The 15,648-nt window shown below is 54.9% G+C and overlaps 3 protein-coding genes across 3 annotated transcripts in view; 1 reads left to right on the top strand and 2 right to left on the bottom strand.

Annotated features, from left to right (window-relative positions):
* Window positions 1–9,870: 9,870 nt before the first annotated feature.
* On the bottom strand, window positions 9,871–13,382 carry LOC109369362 (platelet glycoprotein Ib alpha chain-like; the record flags this gene model as incomplete). Its single annotated transcript, XM_019618851.1, has 1 exon — window positions 9,871–13,382. A coding segment is annotated over one exon (1,176 nt), but the record flags the coding sequence as incomplete, so codon positions are not given.
* Window positions 13,289–15,618, bottom strand: LOC104912531 (carboxypeptidase N subunit 2-like). The gene has a single exon (XM_031555094.1). The coding sequence runs from the start codon at window positions 14,529–14,531 to the stop codon at window positions 13,383–13,385; it is 1,149 nt and encodes a 382-aa protein (XP_031410954.1). The 5' UTR covers window positions 14,532–15,618; the 3' UTR covers window positions 13,289–13,382.
* The window catches only part of HES1 (hes family bHLH transcription factor 1), a 1,734-nt gene continuing 1,272 nt past the window's right edge, over window positions 15,187–15,648 (top strand). Inside the window, exon 1 of the mRNA XM_019618923.2 lies at window positions 15,187–15,318. Within this exon, the coding sequence (XP_019474468.2) occupies window positions 15,187–15,318 (132 nt within the window). The remainder of the gene's footprint in view (window positions 15,319–15,648) is intronic.

Genomic DNA, 15,648 nt, shown 5'->3' with positions numbered 1-15,648 from the left:
CCCCAGGGGTGGCAGAGTGGCGACCTGGCCTGGCAGCATGGTGAGGGTTGAGGGGGAGTGAGGGAGTGGTGGGGGGGGGGGTGCACCTGGCTGCTGGGATCCACCCTGAGGGAGTGGGTGTTCGGGGCTGGGACGTGGCAGCCCCGTGGATCCCAGCTGGAGTGCACAGCCCTATGGAGCGGCTGGCATCTGGGACTGCCCAGCCCCACACGGCAGCCTGCTCCTTCCCAGCCCCCTTGCCATCACTCAGGAAACCTGCAGTTTTGGCTTACCCCAGCACCTGCCCTTGGTTGGTGGGTGCCCTAGGGTAGGGTGGGAAATGGGACCTGTGATTTACAGGGGTGACATGTGTTTTACTTAAAACAACTCAAACAAAAGCATGGTTTGTTTTGTGGAGCACAGACTTCCTGGTGGGGTCAGCCCAGACAAATGACTCCACTCTGTTTCATTAAACATTTGTGGCCAGCCACACCATCAGCTGGTGCTGGGAGCTATGTTCTCACCTGAACTGGGACATGGGGGAAGCCATGCAGCTGGAGGTAAGGGTGCATGTCCTCATAGCCCCTGCAGCAGGGAGTCAGGTCAGAATGGGGCTTCGGGAGGATGAAGCTGCCCCTCTGAACTGTCCTGTACTCGAATGAGGCTGGGACTGCTTGGCTGTGTGACAGGGACACACAGTGCCCTGGTGCTGGAACAGGGCTGCCCCGTAGGTCTCCCACCCCCAACAAACACCATCTGACTCTGATGCTGCTGCCAGAACCTTACGCAAAGTCAGCCCTAGGCCAGCCCCAGAGCAGGAGCTCTGCAGGGTCTTTCCACCCAGTAGGACTTGGGACAGAGCTACCAGGTCTCATCTCAGGGTAAATACTGCCTTGTTATGCGTAGGGTGCACTCATAGTCTTTCTGAAGACAACCAGCATTTGTTTGGTGCTTTTGGCTGCCATGAGCTGACAAACTTGGAGGATTGTCGGCAATGACCTGGGGCTGCAGAAGCTTTTCCTGCTCCAGAAGATGGGCTGCAGTCCTACTCTCTGGAAAACATTATGGGTTCTTGAAACTGTAAAACAATCTGGCTGGTCTCTCTCCTGCTGACGTTGGAAATCTGGACAGTGTTTGTACCAAGAGAGGCAGCAGGATGTGAGGACGCATGCTGAATCCTGCAGCTATGTGCCGTGCCTGGCTCTGCTCCACAGCCTTGCTGCAGCCCCGGTTCCTTGGCAGCGCCGACACACACTGGTGCCAGAGGGGAGGCCCGTGTGGGCCAGAGCCCGCTGCCGCTTCACACCATCTTCCTTTCTCCCACAGACAAGCTCACTCCTTGCTGTGGAGTTCTGCACATCCCTTCCCCCAGGGCTGCCTGCTCCCGGCTCCCCCTGAGCTGTCATTGTGCTGGGAGCAGCAGGGCTGGCAGCCGCACAGCCCAGGCTGGTGTTTCTGAGCAGGCTCCAAGCAGCTGTTAGCACTCGCAGGCGGTGCTGGCATGGACTGGCTCCCTGCTGGGCCCAGCTGTGTGGGCAGGGGATGCAGGGACAGCCCCAGCAGGACTGGGTCCCCATGGCCTCTGGAAGCTGAGTGCATCCCATGCTGCATGGAGCTGCCAGCGCTGGATTGTTGTCTTTTCAGGAGCACAATGAGGTTTATCTGGAGGTGCCTCGGCCCCGGCAGGCTGCGCACATTGTGTTTGCTCAGCCAGCGGCACGGCCGGAGCGAGGCCGGGTCACTGTGCGCCGCTCCCTGCCCAGCAGCCCCCTCCTCGCAGGAGGCCTTGTGCAGTGAGTGAGGGCTCCTCAAAGCTCTGGAGGAGCCCACAAGCTGGGTCACCACCACCTGCTGCTCCCCAACATCTTGCCAAGGGATGGTTTGCGGCCAGCCCCTCATGGCCACCCACATCCCTGTCCATAGTGGCCATATGTGGGTCACTGGTGCCAGGCTGCAGACAGACGTGTGGTAACCTGTTCCTTGCCCATCCCTCCCAGCTGCCTGCAGCATTCCCATGCAGGGAGGCTGAGCACACAGCAGTGTGTTCCGCTTATCAAGAAGATCAAGAGGCAGCTTGATTACAGCCAGAAGGGCCTGGCTGCATGAGTACCATGGCAGAAATAACAGGGCAGGTACTTCAGAGCACTTTAATCTAGCAGGGAGAAGCAAAACACGAGCTGGTTGCTGCACATCTCTCACAGCCTGGGTGATTAGCTCCCCAAGGAGAGGCAGGAAAGCAGAATGCCCTCCCATGGGCACCGTATTCTCCTCTGGAGCATCACCTGCAGCAGTGTATTTTACCTTAAATGTTCACCTTGCTCCAAAATGCTCTGTTTTATGAGCACACACTGCCCGATGTGATCACCGCTGTCTTAGGGGTCAAACTGGCCCCATTGTCCCCCCACACCTGGCTGCAGGAATCTTTATCCCGCTGTGCAGCAGAGCTCCAGTGTCCTGCTGGCAGAAATTTGTCTGCAAATTTCCTCTCATTGAGAGCAGCTGGGGGGGCTGTGGGACATGGACTGATATGAGAACTTGATTAGGGTCGGGGCAAGCAGGGTAGGGAGACGGAGGTGGCTGGCAGGGAGCAATGCTCCAGCCCTTAACCTCTCCTCAGGAGCCCGCAAATTATATCTGTTAATGGATCAGCCCCCTGGTATCCTACAAATAAGTCATCTGGCTAAGTGCGTGGCAGGCATTTGTTACATTTTCATCACATTTAATTTATCTTGTGATGAGTGTTAACTCAACGAGTCCCAGGAACAGCAGGTAAAGAGCCACACCGGCATAGCTGGGCGGAAGACTCCGGCTACAGAACAGTTTTGAAGAGCACAGAGAAGCATTTTTTCCTGCTTCCCTATGGAAATGGAAAACCCCGTATGGAATGAGGCTGGGAGCCTTTGTGTGTGAGACAAAACACCCCACAGCACTGTGATATAGTCCTAAACCTGAGGCTGCAAAGTCCCTTCCCAAAGCCCCATGGCTCTGTGAAGGACGTGTCAGCCTTTCCTGCTGCCTCTGGGCACTCACAGAACTGTGCCTTCATACCATAGCACTGCTCTGGTCACCGCACCATGACACTGCAGTGTCACTGTGCCTGCCCTGCAGGCAGTGGCCAGGAAGGCAATGCTGCCATGGGGCTGGGGCACGCCAGGCAGCTCCCTGGGTGCCAGGAGTGATTTACGCAGTGCACCCGGCAGCAGAGTCAATTAAGGTCACATTTCTGTGTCGCTAAACAACAGGCGGCTCTGGGTTCGGTCCCACTGAAAAGAAACAAAAGCCACCCCTTGAAATGGGGTCTTTGAGGAGGTTCAAAGGAGCACAGCACAAAGGGCGGGCTTTGTGGTCACCCCTCATCCTGTGCCGCTTCCAGGGCCCTTCCCGACCAGAGACACTGCTAATGTGGCAAGTGGGAGTTTTTAATTGTCCGGCACAAACAATGCTGGCATATTTAGGCCGGCCTCATTACAGAACCATCCAAAATGCTTGAGAAGCATTCTCACCACTTAGCATAAATAGCAGAAACGCTCTTTCACAAACGGAGCAGGTCCCATCTGCTCCCAGTCCAACCTCACCTTGACTCCCAGTGGCACATCCTTGCCCACCACCACTGCTGGCCCCGCTGCTGACACTATTGCCGGTCCCATTGCTTCTGCCTCTTCTGGTCCCACTGCTGATCTCACTGTTGGTCTTCTTGCAGACCCACTGCTGACCCCATTGTTGGCCCCATTGTTGTCCCACTGCAATCCTACTGCAGCCCAAGCAGCACGCAGTCCGTGCCCCCAGCCCTGCCAGGCTCCCTGCAGTGCCTCCACCCTGCACACATCCCTAGGACACAGGCACGGGGGGGATCCTGTTTACCTGGGGTGGGCCCTGGCAAGGAGCCCCATCAGCACACAAGGATCAAAGCGTGGTGGCTCCTGGTTGATACCTGATCCTGGAGCTGGACGGGAGCTGGGAGGCTGCCGAGTGCCTCCTGCTTGCATGACGGTGTTCGGCTCTCCCTCTTCCCCTCTGCCTCCCTCCGCTTGGAGCCAGCACACTCCCCACGCCTCACAGTTTATTAAAAATCTGAGGTACCTTGGAAGAGACAACACAATGGTGAACTCAATACAGCTGCCTTGTATTAATGGACTGCCCCTTTTGATTTTCGAGTGGAACTTTTGGCAGAACACCAGTGTCAAAAAGGGAAAATGGCTGTAAAACTCAGCAAAAGGGGGGGGGATAAAAAAGGGCTTTGATCAGAAGGGCTTGAAGGTGAACGGCGGCGGTGCTGGCGGTGTGCTGGAGGCGAAGCGCAGTGCTGCAGAGGGAGCAGGGCTGAGGGCTGAACGGGTTCAAAGGGCTCCGAGTTGAGGAGCAGCACCGGAGGATTATTCACTTTCTATATTTTCACTCCTGCAGCACACATGGGAATCTAATTGGCCGGGACGAGAAATATAGCCAGACAGCTTACAAGCAGGCTGGAGAAGACAGAAAAATATTTGCAGCTGCAAGCCATTAAAGGCAAACCCAGCCTCGCTCCTCCACTTTAATTACCCTTCTGTACGCTTTCCTCTGCGTACCAGTGCTAACGTCAGTTCAAAAACCTTTCTGATCTTAAAAGGCCGAGCGCAGCACCTCGCTGCTCCCAGTGCTGGGCTGAACACAGCAGCATGGCACAGCACCACATGGCACAGCACGGCATTCCCTGTGCCAAAGCCACTGCATGGGGTGTTCTGGGCTCCATGGGTGCCTGGTGCACTGATGCCAGCATGGCCAGAGTTGCCTGCATTGAGCAGCAAAGAGGGATTTTCTGTTCTTGAATAGCAGTGTGCTGCTCCCAGCCCCGTTGCTGCTCATTTCCCTTTCCGCCTGCAGCAGTGGCACCGCAGCTGTTATTGCAGGTGCCTGCTTGTGGCTCAGCACCACTCTGCTGTAACCCAAGAATGGGACTCGCTCTGTGCTGCTCCTTGTCAGTGCTGTGAGCTGACTTTGCAGCATTTTTAATCCAACTACAAACATGGGAGAGGTGCAAGTTGACTGAATGGGGCAGTTCTCCGTGGTTATTCTCAACCTTTGGTGCAACCCCTCTGCAAATGCACCAACAGGGGAAAGGGATGCTTGGGTCTGGGGAGATTTTACAATCAGGCTTAAAGCCCAACTGCATCCCTATAGATGAGGGACACAGTGCAGGGATCTGCAGGAGCAGTGGAGCTCACCCGGCTCAGCCACACTCAGCCACTTCCCAGCCCCGCTGAGCCCAGGGCTGAGGATCCAGATTGGAACCACATTGAAGCACATTTGCAACGAATTAGGCCGGCAGCCAGCAGTGCTTGCTTGGCCGTGTGTGCAGCCAATCTTTGGGGATTGTCAGCTCCTCCCAGGTTTCCACAGCGGATGTTCCCCGGCCAGAGTGCAGCTGGGCTTTGTGCAGAGCCCAGGAGGAGGGAAGTGTGGGTGGGGATGCACTGAGCTGCAGGGAGGCATGAAATGGGGGTGTCACCTCTCCCCTCAAGGTGCATCCATTGTGAAATAGCTTCCGGGGGTACCTGAGAGCAGGGCTGCCAGGAGGCGGTGGGTCAGGGGCAGTGGGTCTGGGCACAGGACTGCTGCGAGTGTCCAGGGCAAGGAGCAGTGCTGGCAACTTGCGTGACAACCTGCCAGGAAAACTGTTCAGATCCTAATTCACATTGTGTTTGTATCGTGTTCTCTTCCAGCTTAAAGAGGCAATATGGGAACCTTGTGAGGGGTTGTGTGCTGGTTTGCTGGTTGCTTTCCTGGTCACGCACATCCCCTTAGGAAGTGATGCCACAGTGACAGACACTAGTTCTAAAAATAGCTCCACCCCATCTCCAGTGCCATTTTTTCTAATAACATATTCCCACTTAAGTAATAATGCTTAGTGATTAGTGGTGGGTGCATATTAAGCTAATGGCAGAGCAGGAAATTGGGCAGTTTCCTAAACACTGCAGTGTCACGTTCCTGCCTGCTGTGCTATGCTGTGCCATGCCTTGTCGTACCATGCCATGCCATGCTATGCTGACAGCAGGCACATGGAGGGGACACCACTTGCCCTCCCCAGCTCGGCCGCCGCAGCCCTCAGACCAGAAGCTTTTCACCAATCCAGCCCCAGCCATGCCCAAGGGATACCCTGAGTGCAGCTGGAGCCCTGATGCACGCACAGCCATGACATGGTGCTCAGCCACGGCTGCATGCCGGGGGCCCCAGCAGCACTGTGGCTCTGTGATAAGGCCATGTCTGCTGTGAAATGACCTCGTGTTTCATGAGCAGGGATATTTATGAAATGACAGACAGCTGTGCTAATCTCTCTCTGGCAAGCAAGGCTCGCCCTGCTCTCTGGGGAGCATGCCAGCAGGGCAGTGCCTGGGCATAGCCAGGGCAGGCAGGCAGTAGGGGCAGCTGGCAGACTCTTTTGCTGCACTGGGGCTCAGTGCCCAGACCCGAAACCCACGTGCTCAGTGGTGAGGCTGCAACACAGCACCAGCACTGGGCACAGCCCCACTCTGATGCCCACACATTACTGCTGCACAGAAGGAATGGGGGGGGCTGCAGCCGCCTGAGCAGTTCCATCTGGGGGGTCTGAGCCACCCCTGGCGTGGCACAGCCCCCGGCTCGCTGCCACTCACAGCCACTCAGCAGCAGCCTTCCCAACACAGCTCCCCTAGGGTTTTTATCACCCGCATAGCGCTGGCGAGGGGAGGGAGGCCACCACCGGGGAACATCTGGGCTCCATTGCTCATTGTCTGGCAATTAATGTCAGCGCTGAAGACAGAAGGGACGTCAGATATTAAATAAACACGACCGCACTCTGCAGACCAAAACAATCCCACCGGGGGGAAGCGCACATGCGCACGCACCAGTGCTGCTGCGGCACAGCACGACCGGACTGCTGGCTGCACACGTGTGTGCACAGCCCTGCACGCTCACAGACTCCCACACAGCTCGGGTTTCACCTTGAGTAGGGCCAGCGGGACAAAAAAAACTCTCCTTTTCCTTTCTTTTTTTAACTTTGTGTTATTTTTTGTTTTCCAGCAGGCAAATTGCAGCTGCAAGTGCAGAGACCTTAGAGCTGCGCCTGTGGGGGGTTCTGTGCATCCAGCCAGTAAATGATGGGGATGGGATGGTTCCCCCAATCCACCAGGCTGCCTAAAAGCTGCACCCCGTGCTGCTCCCCACATTCTGCTCCTGCATGGATGTGGATGCTTTAGCTCAGATTGGACTGGTTTGGGCTCTGGGAGCTTTTGTTTCCCTGCAGAAGCCCCTCTCTCCTCTGCCCTCAGCCCCTTTTCATATGAAGGTCAATGGGCTGATGATTAAGCAGGAAAAGGGCATGAAGAATCAACCAAATTAAATCTTGTGTGCAAACAGGTGGGTGTGAAATTTCACTCAATGGATGGTGTTAGCGGGGACCCCTAGGATCCCGATTTCCCAGGGGAAGGCTGGGCAGCCTGAGGGGGATTTGCTACAAAAACCCCAGACATGGGAGAATAGAAAAAGCCTTCTCAAAAACCAATATTGACAAGGTCCCTGTGTTTGCACCCCGGCTTTCCCTGGGAGCACAATGGGAGGTGATTGTTCCGGGCACAGCGGGGAGGGGACGCGGGGAGCTCAAAGGTGAGCAGCCCCCTCAACCCCCCAGCCCTAGCCCCTCTGCTTAATCCCCTGCTCACCAGAGCTTTGAAGTTGCCAGAGGTCGAATATGGGATGGAAATCACGTTAGCCGCGCTGGGTGATCACAACGCACTGTGACACAATGCTGCGTCCCCCCGGCGCCGCGCACCCAGTGAGCACCAGGATGACCAGGATCCGCAGGGACAGGTTGGGACACACTGGGACTCATTGGGGCACGGCGGTTCAGCCCACCCCTATCGCACTGAGCATAGTGCCTCCAGCACCAGCACATAAGGAATGACAAGGAGCAGTCTGATAGCAGGAGGCTCATCCCTGGGGTTAATTAGCCAAGGCTGCAGTGCAGAGCGATGTAAAACATGAGGCCTTTTCTGTGGTGTGGGGCACAGGGGCAGTCCCGCAGCGCTGCACATCTTGTAGGCATTAGCGTCACGTCATAGCAGCCTGCACAGAAGGATGTGGGGTTTATGGGGTTGTAAAGTGCCTTGTTCCTGGTGTATGAACGGCACTGCTGTGTAGAAACGCTCTCTTGGTGCATGAGGCTCAGGGAGGAAACACGGGGCTTGGAGGTTCTGCTGTCACTCATAGGATGGCGTGTTTGTAGTTGTCCTTTTGCACCCCAGCACATGACACCCAGCATTGCATCGCTATTGCCTGTTTGAGGCCAGAAGAAAGATGGGGAATGTGATTTTGTGGTAGAACAGAAATGTTTAACCATAGGTTTGGAAAGCTGATCTGGTTGTGTCATTGAGTCTTCTTCCCATGTAGCTGGTGTCTCATGACGTGAAATATCAACGTGGCACATGGCAAATAACCTAGCACAGTTCTGTCAGCTGATACGGCTGTATGGTATCAACGTGCTTAGAGATCTCAGTCAGACCCAAACCTGCCCTTTAGTCTATCATTCTATGATTATTCAATAGAAGTGAACCTGTTACCTCCAACTCTTTGCCTTCAGTGGATCAGCTTTCCAAATGGAGAACCCCCAGGAAGGTGGTCCTGTCTGGGAAGGCATTTCCCACTGCAGTCCCAACAAGCCTCCTTATGAGAAAACATTGCCATGGTGCAGAATGTTCCCCAGCTGCAGTTCCTGGGCATCTGTGGGCACTCCTTGCCTGGGGTTAGTGAGGTGGGCACCCATGGCATGGCATGGCATGATGCAGCATGGCACAGCACAGCATGACATGGCATGGCACAGCACGGCATGATGCAGCATGGCACGGCACAGCCGCTGCACAGCCATATTCTGCATGGCTTTTCTCTTCCAAGCAGCCTTCTGAGAATGCATCTGCTGTGCCCCCATCCTGCATTGGAGCTGAAGATCTAAATAAAGAACTTTTGTCTTTTTATTAAGCATTTTAGGAAACGTGACTATTACATTCATATTATATTTCCCTGTTTTGTACAAACACATTGAAGTCAGCACTAAGAGGATTATGTTTATGGCGCACCAATCTCTGCCCAAATGGGCTGACTAAAGAAACTCTTGTTAAACAGTATTTTCTCTAATGCCTGTTGCTTTTCTTCCCTGCCACAGTGCTCTGACATCCATGCAGGCTTTCTAAATCCACCCTCCTTGTGAGCTTTCAGATCAGGACTCTTCCTCCCTCCACCCCCTCCGGATCCTTTAATACAGCTGTAGATGAACATTAGCGCTTGGTTCAACTGCACTGGAAAGGGAAAGGGCAGATTCATCAAAATCTTTATACCTCCATAGAAAAATGTAGCCTTTTGCCTTTCCTCGAGTGAATGCCTTTTCTAGAGGGTATTCATTAGGGCTTGGGTCTGTTTTTGCAGACAGCTCCACAGATGTTGACATTTTTTTTCTTCACTGGGTTAAGACGCCTTCTATAGGCTTTCATTCTTCATTTGTTACTTCTTTATTATCGGGGGGGGGGGGTTACCCTTTTTTTTTTCCTTCTTCCTTTCTTCCCGAGGAGTTGACTCTGCTCTCTGAAGAGAGCAGTGCTCGCAGCCTCATTATGTTCCCGGCCCTTTCTCAGTGCTGCGGGGCCATTGTGGTGAGCAGCAGGTAGCGGTGGCACTGCAGGGTCAGTGCTGCTTTGTGTGCCCACAATGGGAAGAGTCGGGCGCATGGCCGTACCTGGGCTCCTGTGCCCAGATGCTGGGGAAGGGTTTGGTGGAGGGCCATTGCTCAGCATAGGGGAGGAAATAATGCTGGAATAAAATAAAGGAGGGAATGATGTGTTGGGACTGCTGGGTATGGCGGGTTCCTGTGGTGACACCATTGCCTGCAAACTGAGCTGGGAGGTGCCTGCATCACAGTTCCCAAAGGAAGCGTGCTGTGTTTCTGGAGATATTTGCCCCAAAATATTGCCAGGAGTGACGCAAGCATTGGTAAAGGCATCACAGTCCAAGTGGCACTTCAGGGCCAGAGCTAAGGAGCTCAGAGGTAATGGTCCCAGCCACTCACAGATGGGCTCATTGTGTCACTGTGCATTATCTTGGGGAAAAGAATAGCTCCAGCTCTGAGAGCCTCCTGCCCCTTCCCACACTGTCCCAAATGACAACCGCAGGTCTGCGGAGCTGCATGAGGCAGCAGTGATCTTTATCCTGCCACGCAGCAGAGCCCCAGCATCCTGCTGGCAGAAATTTGTCTGCAAATTCCCCCACATTGAAAGCAGCCTCAGACATGGGCCGGGGCGAGGACTTGATTAGGGCCGGGGCAAGCAGCGTGGGGAGCAGTGCTCCAGCCCTTAACCTCTCCTTGGGAGCCCACGGAGCTGATGCTGTCACTGCTTCTGGGGCTCTGTTCAGAGCACAGCAGCTTAGCTCTCGTCGCACTGGAGCAGAGCTGTGAGCATTGGGGTTTACGGCCCAGAAAATCCGGGCTCCAAAGGGCTCACCCCCATGGGGGAAGGAGGCGTTCCGCCCTGCCCAGGGCCACTTTTATGCCATTGTGCCTTTTCAGCATTGCATTAAGGCAGCCAAAGAAGGGGGATTTTTAATGGTTCCGCGGGAACAAAGCGGGAACATTGGACCCAACTTCATTACAGAATCATCTGAAACGCTTGAGGAGCGTTTCCCACTAATTATCATAAATAGCCGAAAAAAATCTTTCACTCCCAAAGCAGGTTCCATCTGCCCCGCCGTGTTTTCTCACCTCCACTTCAAACAGCGCGGCTGTGCCCCCGCACAAAGGGGAGACCCCATCCCTGCTCCCCTCACACACGGGCACTCTGAAGAAATACAAACAGGCCGGAGATTAACATCGCTCCTTTGCACCTTAAACAAACAGGCAGCTTCCGCCCCTCTGGGAGAGCCTCAAGAAGATGTGCTGAGCTCGCCATCCCCAAAGCGCACACGCAGCTCCTGGTGCCCAGCCATCAGAGCTATGCTGGGTGCCTGGGAAGGCACGGTCCTGCTGGGATGTTATAGGGCACAGGAGGGTGGCTGTAGGGGTGCTGCTGTCGGACCCACGGACCTGTGGGCAAACACCTTCAGCTTGACCCTATCTTCATGGATAACAATAATGAATAGGGGAGCAGACATGTCTTGTGTCTCTGAAGAGCTTTTAAGATGTGATTATGTTGTGCTAATCTCACCTCCAAGCACTTCCATGTTTAGACTGCACCAGGCCATTAAATATCACCAAACCTAGGGAGCCCCCCTGCCATCTCCAGCAACCAGCCCTGCTTTCAAACCCTCTAAATCAAGCACAGAGCAGAGCCCATATGGGCTGCCAGGAAATACGCTCCCTTCCCTCATCTGCGTCTCATTAGCACAGTGCCAGGCTCCGGGGCTGCGCGCTCTGTCCCACACAGATGTGCTGCCCCGCACTTGCCTCCTCTATTTCACAGCCGTCGTCAGGACTTCAAGGAGCAGCTGAGGAGCAGTAACACTGCACAGGCTCAGCAAAGCGGATATCCAAGTCCCTAGTCTGCACAGCCACAGGTATGTGCCCTAATGCAAAGCGCCATCCCCTGCTTTGCTCTGGCACGGTGTCAGCAAGAAGCTGCCCCAGGGACTGGAAAACAAAATTTACAATTGCATCTCCATTTTCTCCCCATGCTGCTGCCTGCAGGACAATGTGCAGTCCTGTTGCTGCCCCATCCTGTGACCTCTGGCACTGGTTGTTTACCCTGTGCTGCTGGTGGGTGATGGAAAATCTCCACTGAAGTGACAGTGAGGACAGCCCTGGCATGAAAACATCACTTTGGCTGCGCGCAGTAGAGCTGCTGAGGAGGCTTTAATATTTGTGAGGTTGAAACTGAGAGTGCAGGGAAGAGGTCAGAGCGTTGTGTACCACTGTTGGCACGTCCCATGGCGCTGGGCAGGGAAGCAGTTGGGATGCCTCGCACCACACAGGCACTTGCCAGCAATGGAGAGATTCAACAGGATCCGCACCGGCCTCCAGCCCGTGCCCCGAAGTGGGCACCCCGTGGCAGACCCATGGAGGGCCCCAGCTGGCCCTGGGGCAGGGTCTGCAGCATCTCGGTGCGTTGTTTTCTGGCCCTAGCGGTCCCGGACGGCAATGGACAAGTTGTGGCAGCCACTGCCTGTGTCGGGATGCCACCTAGTGTCGCTTGGCAGAAGGTCTCATCGGGCCGTGACACCGCGCTGATTCCCCAGGCTCACAGCATCTCCAGGCGCCTCCTGGGAGGGACTCTAAAACCTCTTGGATCCTGCGATGCCCGCCCCTGGGGGACTGTACCGCTGCGATGCGCCTCTGCAGCCCGGCCTGGGTGTGCGGCATCCAGCACTTGGACACTCAGCAGCCTCACTGGTGGCACTGGGTGATCGTGGCCATGGGCAGCACGGTAGAGAAGAAGAGTGAGCTTCACCTCCAGCAGCATTGCACACACCTGCAGCACCAGCACTGCCAGCCCGAGGGCAAAGGAGATGCAGCAGTGCCATGGGTTGGCCCGCAGGGAGAAATCTCTGTGGTGGTGCCCACCTGGAGCCGTGGATGGGGAGGCTGGCTGGGGACTCGTGTGGCCTTGCAGTGGAGGAACATGGGATGCTGGTCTCTCTGTGAGTGCTGGAAGAGCAGGAGGCACTTGCTGTGTGATCGCTGCCCACGTGGTGGTTGGAATTGGTGAGGTGGTGTGAGCTAGAGTGGATAGTGCACGCTCTGGGTTGGTGATGGAGGTCTTGGGCAGCACTGCTGGTGAGACTATAGACATCTTGGGTAGCATGGATGGTAGTGAGGAAATAACGGAGGTCTTGGGAAGCCCAGTTGGTGATGAGATGGTAATGGAGATTTTGGGCAGCACAGATGGTGACGGGGTGGTGTTGGAGGCCTTGTACAGTGATGGAGCAGTGGTAGAAATCTTGAGTAGTGTGGTTGATGGTGATACAGTGATGGAGGCTTTTGAGAGCATGGTTGGTGAAGGAGCAGTGATGAAGCTCTCTGTTGGCATGGAGGTGGCCACAGGCAATGGCATGGTTGGCAGTGCCATAATGGGAAAGGCCACTGATGACAGTGTAGTCTGTGCTGCAGTGGGCACGTCTTCAGGTGGCAGCAAGGATGGCATCCCTTGGGATGATGTGGAAGTGAGTAATAGAGATGGGATGAAAGAAACCGAAGGAGGCAGAGTAGCTGGGCAAATTAGCTGGTTTTCCCTCAGTGATATCACTGCTTGCCCTGCCAGGTGAGGTGGAGTCTTACAGGACACCTGGGAGGACAGTTTAACTTTCTCACTGTTGCCCTGGATCCAGCTGTGCAGGTAACAGAGATTACAGTCACATCTCCATGGGTTCCCACTCAGATACAGTGAGCTGAGCCTCTTCAGGGGGTCTGAGAGTCCTCAGGGGATACTCTCTAGCTGGTTCATTCGGAGATTGAGAGTTTTCAGATTTGGGAGAGGAGCAAAGACCTCATCATCCAGAGCAGAGAGCTGGTTTGTGTCCAGCTGGAGGTCCAAGAGCTTGTTGAGCCCAGTGAAGACCCCCCTTGGCAGGGCTGCTAGCTGGTTGTGGGACAAGATGAGTTTGCCAAGAGACGTGAGGTTGACAAAGATGCCATCTGGAAGTGTGGCTAAACTGTTCCTGCCCAGGTCCAGCTCCCAGAGGTGTGGCATGGTGTCAAAAAGGCAGCAGGGGAGCTGTGTAATGTGGTTTGAACCTAAAGTCAGCAGCTTCAATCTGTTTAAACCAAAGAAGCTCTGGGGTGGGAGAACCCTGATGAGATTGTTGTCCAGGAGGAGTTTTTCCAGGTAGGTCAGGTTCCTCAGGAGCGTAGGTGGCAGCACTCTGAGCCTGTTCCTCTGCAGGCTGAGCTCCAGTAGCCCTCGCTGAGCATCCAGCAGCCCCTCTGGCAGGTCCTGCAGCTCGTTCTCATACAGCCGGAGGACTTGCAGCTGGGGCAGTTTGCTGAAGACATCTCCAGGCAGAAATGTGATCCTGTTTCTAGCCAGATCCAAAAATGTTAGATTGGCAAGAGAATCAAAAATACCTTCTGGAAGAGAAGGGATCACATTGATGTGCAGGGACAGCTCTCCCAGATTCTTCAGCCCTTCAAACAGGCCTTTGGGGATGCATCTGATGTGGCTGTCCCTCAGCTCCAGCCTCTGCAAGTTTGGAAGGTTCTGGAAAGTGCCCACAGCTAGTTCTTCTAAGGAGGCACCAGAGATCTCCAAATCCCTCAGTTTCTCCAAACCATCAAAGGCCCCAGATTCAACTGTCTTGATATTGTTGCCAATGAATAAAATCTTGGTCAGGTTGGGCATGTACCTGAAGGCGCCTTTCCTTATGGCAGTGATGCTGGTTTGCACAAAGATCATCTCAGAAATGAAGGATTTCGCAATCTTTGGGATCTCCTTGACATCATTTTTGGACCCTCTGTAGACCTCCTGGTAATCTTTAGGCGTTTCATACGGATCTGCACCCAGGGTTTGACTTTGGCATTTATGGGGATGGAAGCAAAGGAAGAAAAGGAAAAGAAATTGCTGCTTCATCGTCCTGAAAAAAGGGTTCCAAAAGTTGGTTATGAAGAACAACAAAATGCGAGTCCACAGTTCATGAGCTGTGGCACCACACTGTTGTTCAGCAATCAGGACCCTTCTATTCACATATCACAGCAGTAGAAGGAAGAGGCCAATGCTTAGCAGGGCAATAGCTCACCCACACAACAGCAGCAAACACTTGCAAACCTTCACAAGCAAAGCTTCAGAGATCAGAAATGGTCCTAGGATGAGGGACACAGGGAAATAGATCCCCAGAACCGCCTTCCCAGCACATTTCAAGCATTTCATGTCATTTACCTGAGCGCTTCCAGACAAGTCCAGCTGTCAGCACACTGCGCTATGCAGGGAGTGAGGCACAGGACAAAGGGTCCCATCACCTGGGGGGAGCTCCTTATCCGTGGCCAGGCACGGGGCTTGGCTTTGGGGCTGCCGGGGGAGATAACGCCCAGCACAGCATGGGGAGCAGCCCAGGCACCCCTGGCGAGGATGCAGCGTGCTCCCAGCGTTATCTGCCTGCACCACTTGGCCATTCACATCCAGGGAAAGCCAAACCTCTCCAGACCGGCAAGGTTTTCCTTCCTCAAGAAGCAGCTGATGTAGCTTAAAGGCGCTGCTCCAAAGCCTTTTGTTTCAGCCAATAGCAACGATGAGAGCTGTGGCCCTGCCGGGCGGATACACAAACAGCCAGCACTGGGTGTCCTGGCGGCTGGCCGTGGGGCTGGTGCTGGCCGGGAGCACGAGGAGGGGCCCTGCTGGGGACACCTGGGGCTGCTGGCAGGTGCGGGGGAACTTGTGGAGAAAATGCCCTGTTTGATTCGGGGAATCGCTTGAAATGACAAGCAACGAGATGCTTCCTAGGATGAACTGCAGTTAAACATTTCTTTTTTCGTTTTCGCTTGCTCTTATTTAGGTTCAGCTGTGCTTTGCCTGGCTCTGTTTCCAGGCAAATGGCAAAGCACTGCACGTTCTCCCACGCGCCCCACCGCGTTCCAGTGCCGACGCCGTGAGGCTCCCGCTCCGCGCACGGTTCCGGGACCGGGACGCGAGCAGCCTGCAGAGCCGGGCTGAGCGCCGCCGTTCCCGGGCCGTCCCCTCGCTGCCTGTGCCC

The sequence above is a fragment of the Meleagris gallopavo genome, chromosome 11 (genome assembly GCF_000146605.3).
Source record: "Meleagris gallopavo isolate NT-WF06-2002-E0010 breed Aviagen turkey brand Nicholas breeding stock chromosome 11, Turkey_5.1, whole genome shotgun sequence".
In the NCBI taxonomy this organism is placed as follows: Eukaryota; Metazoa; Chordata; class Aves; order Galliformes; family Phasianidae; genus Meleagris; species Meleagris gallopavo.
Note: the sequence above shows the minus strand (reverse complement) of the source record. Positions and strands in the feature narration are given on the sequence as shown.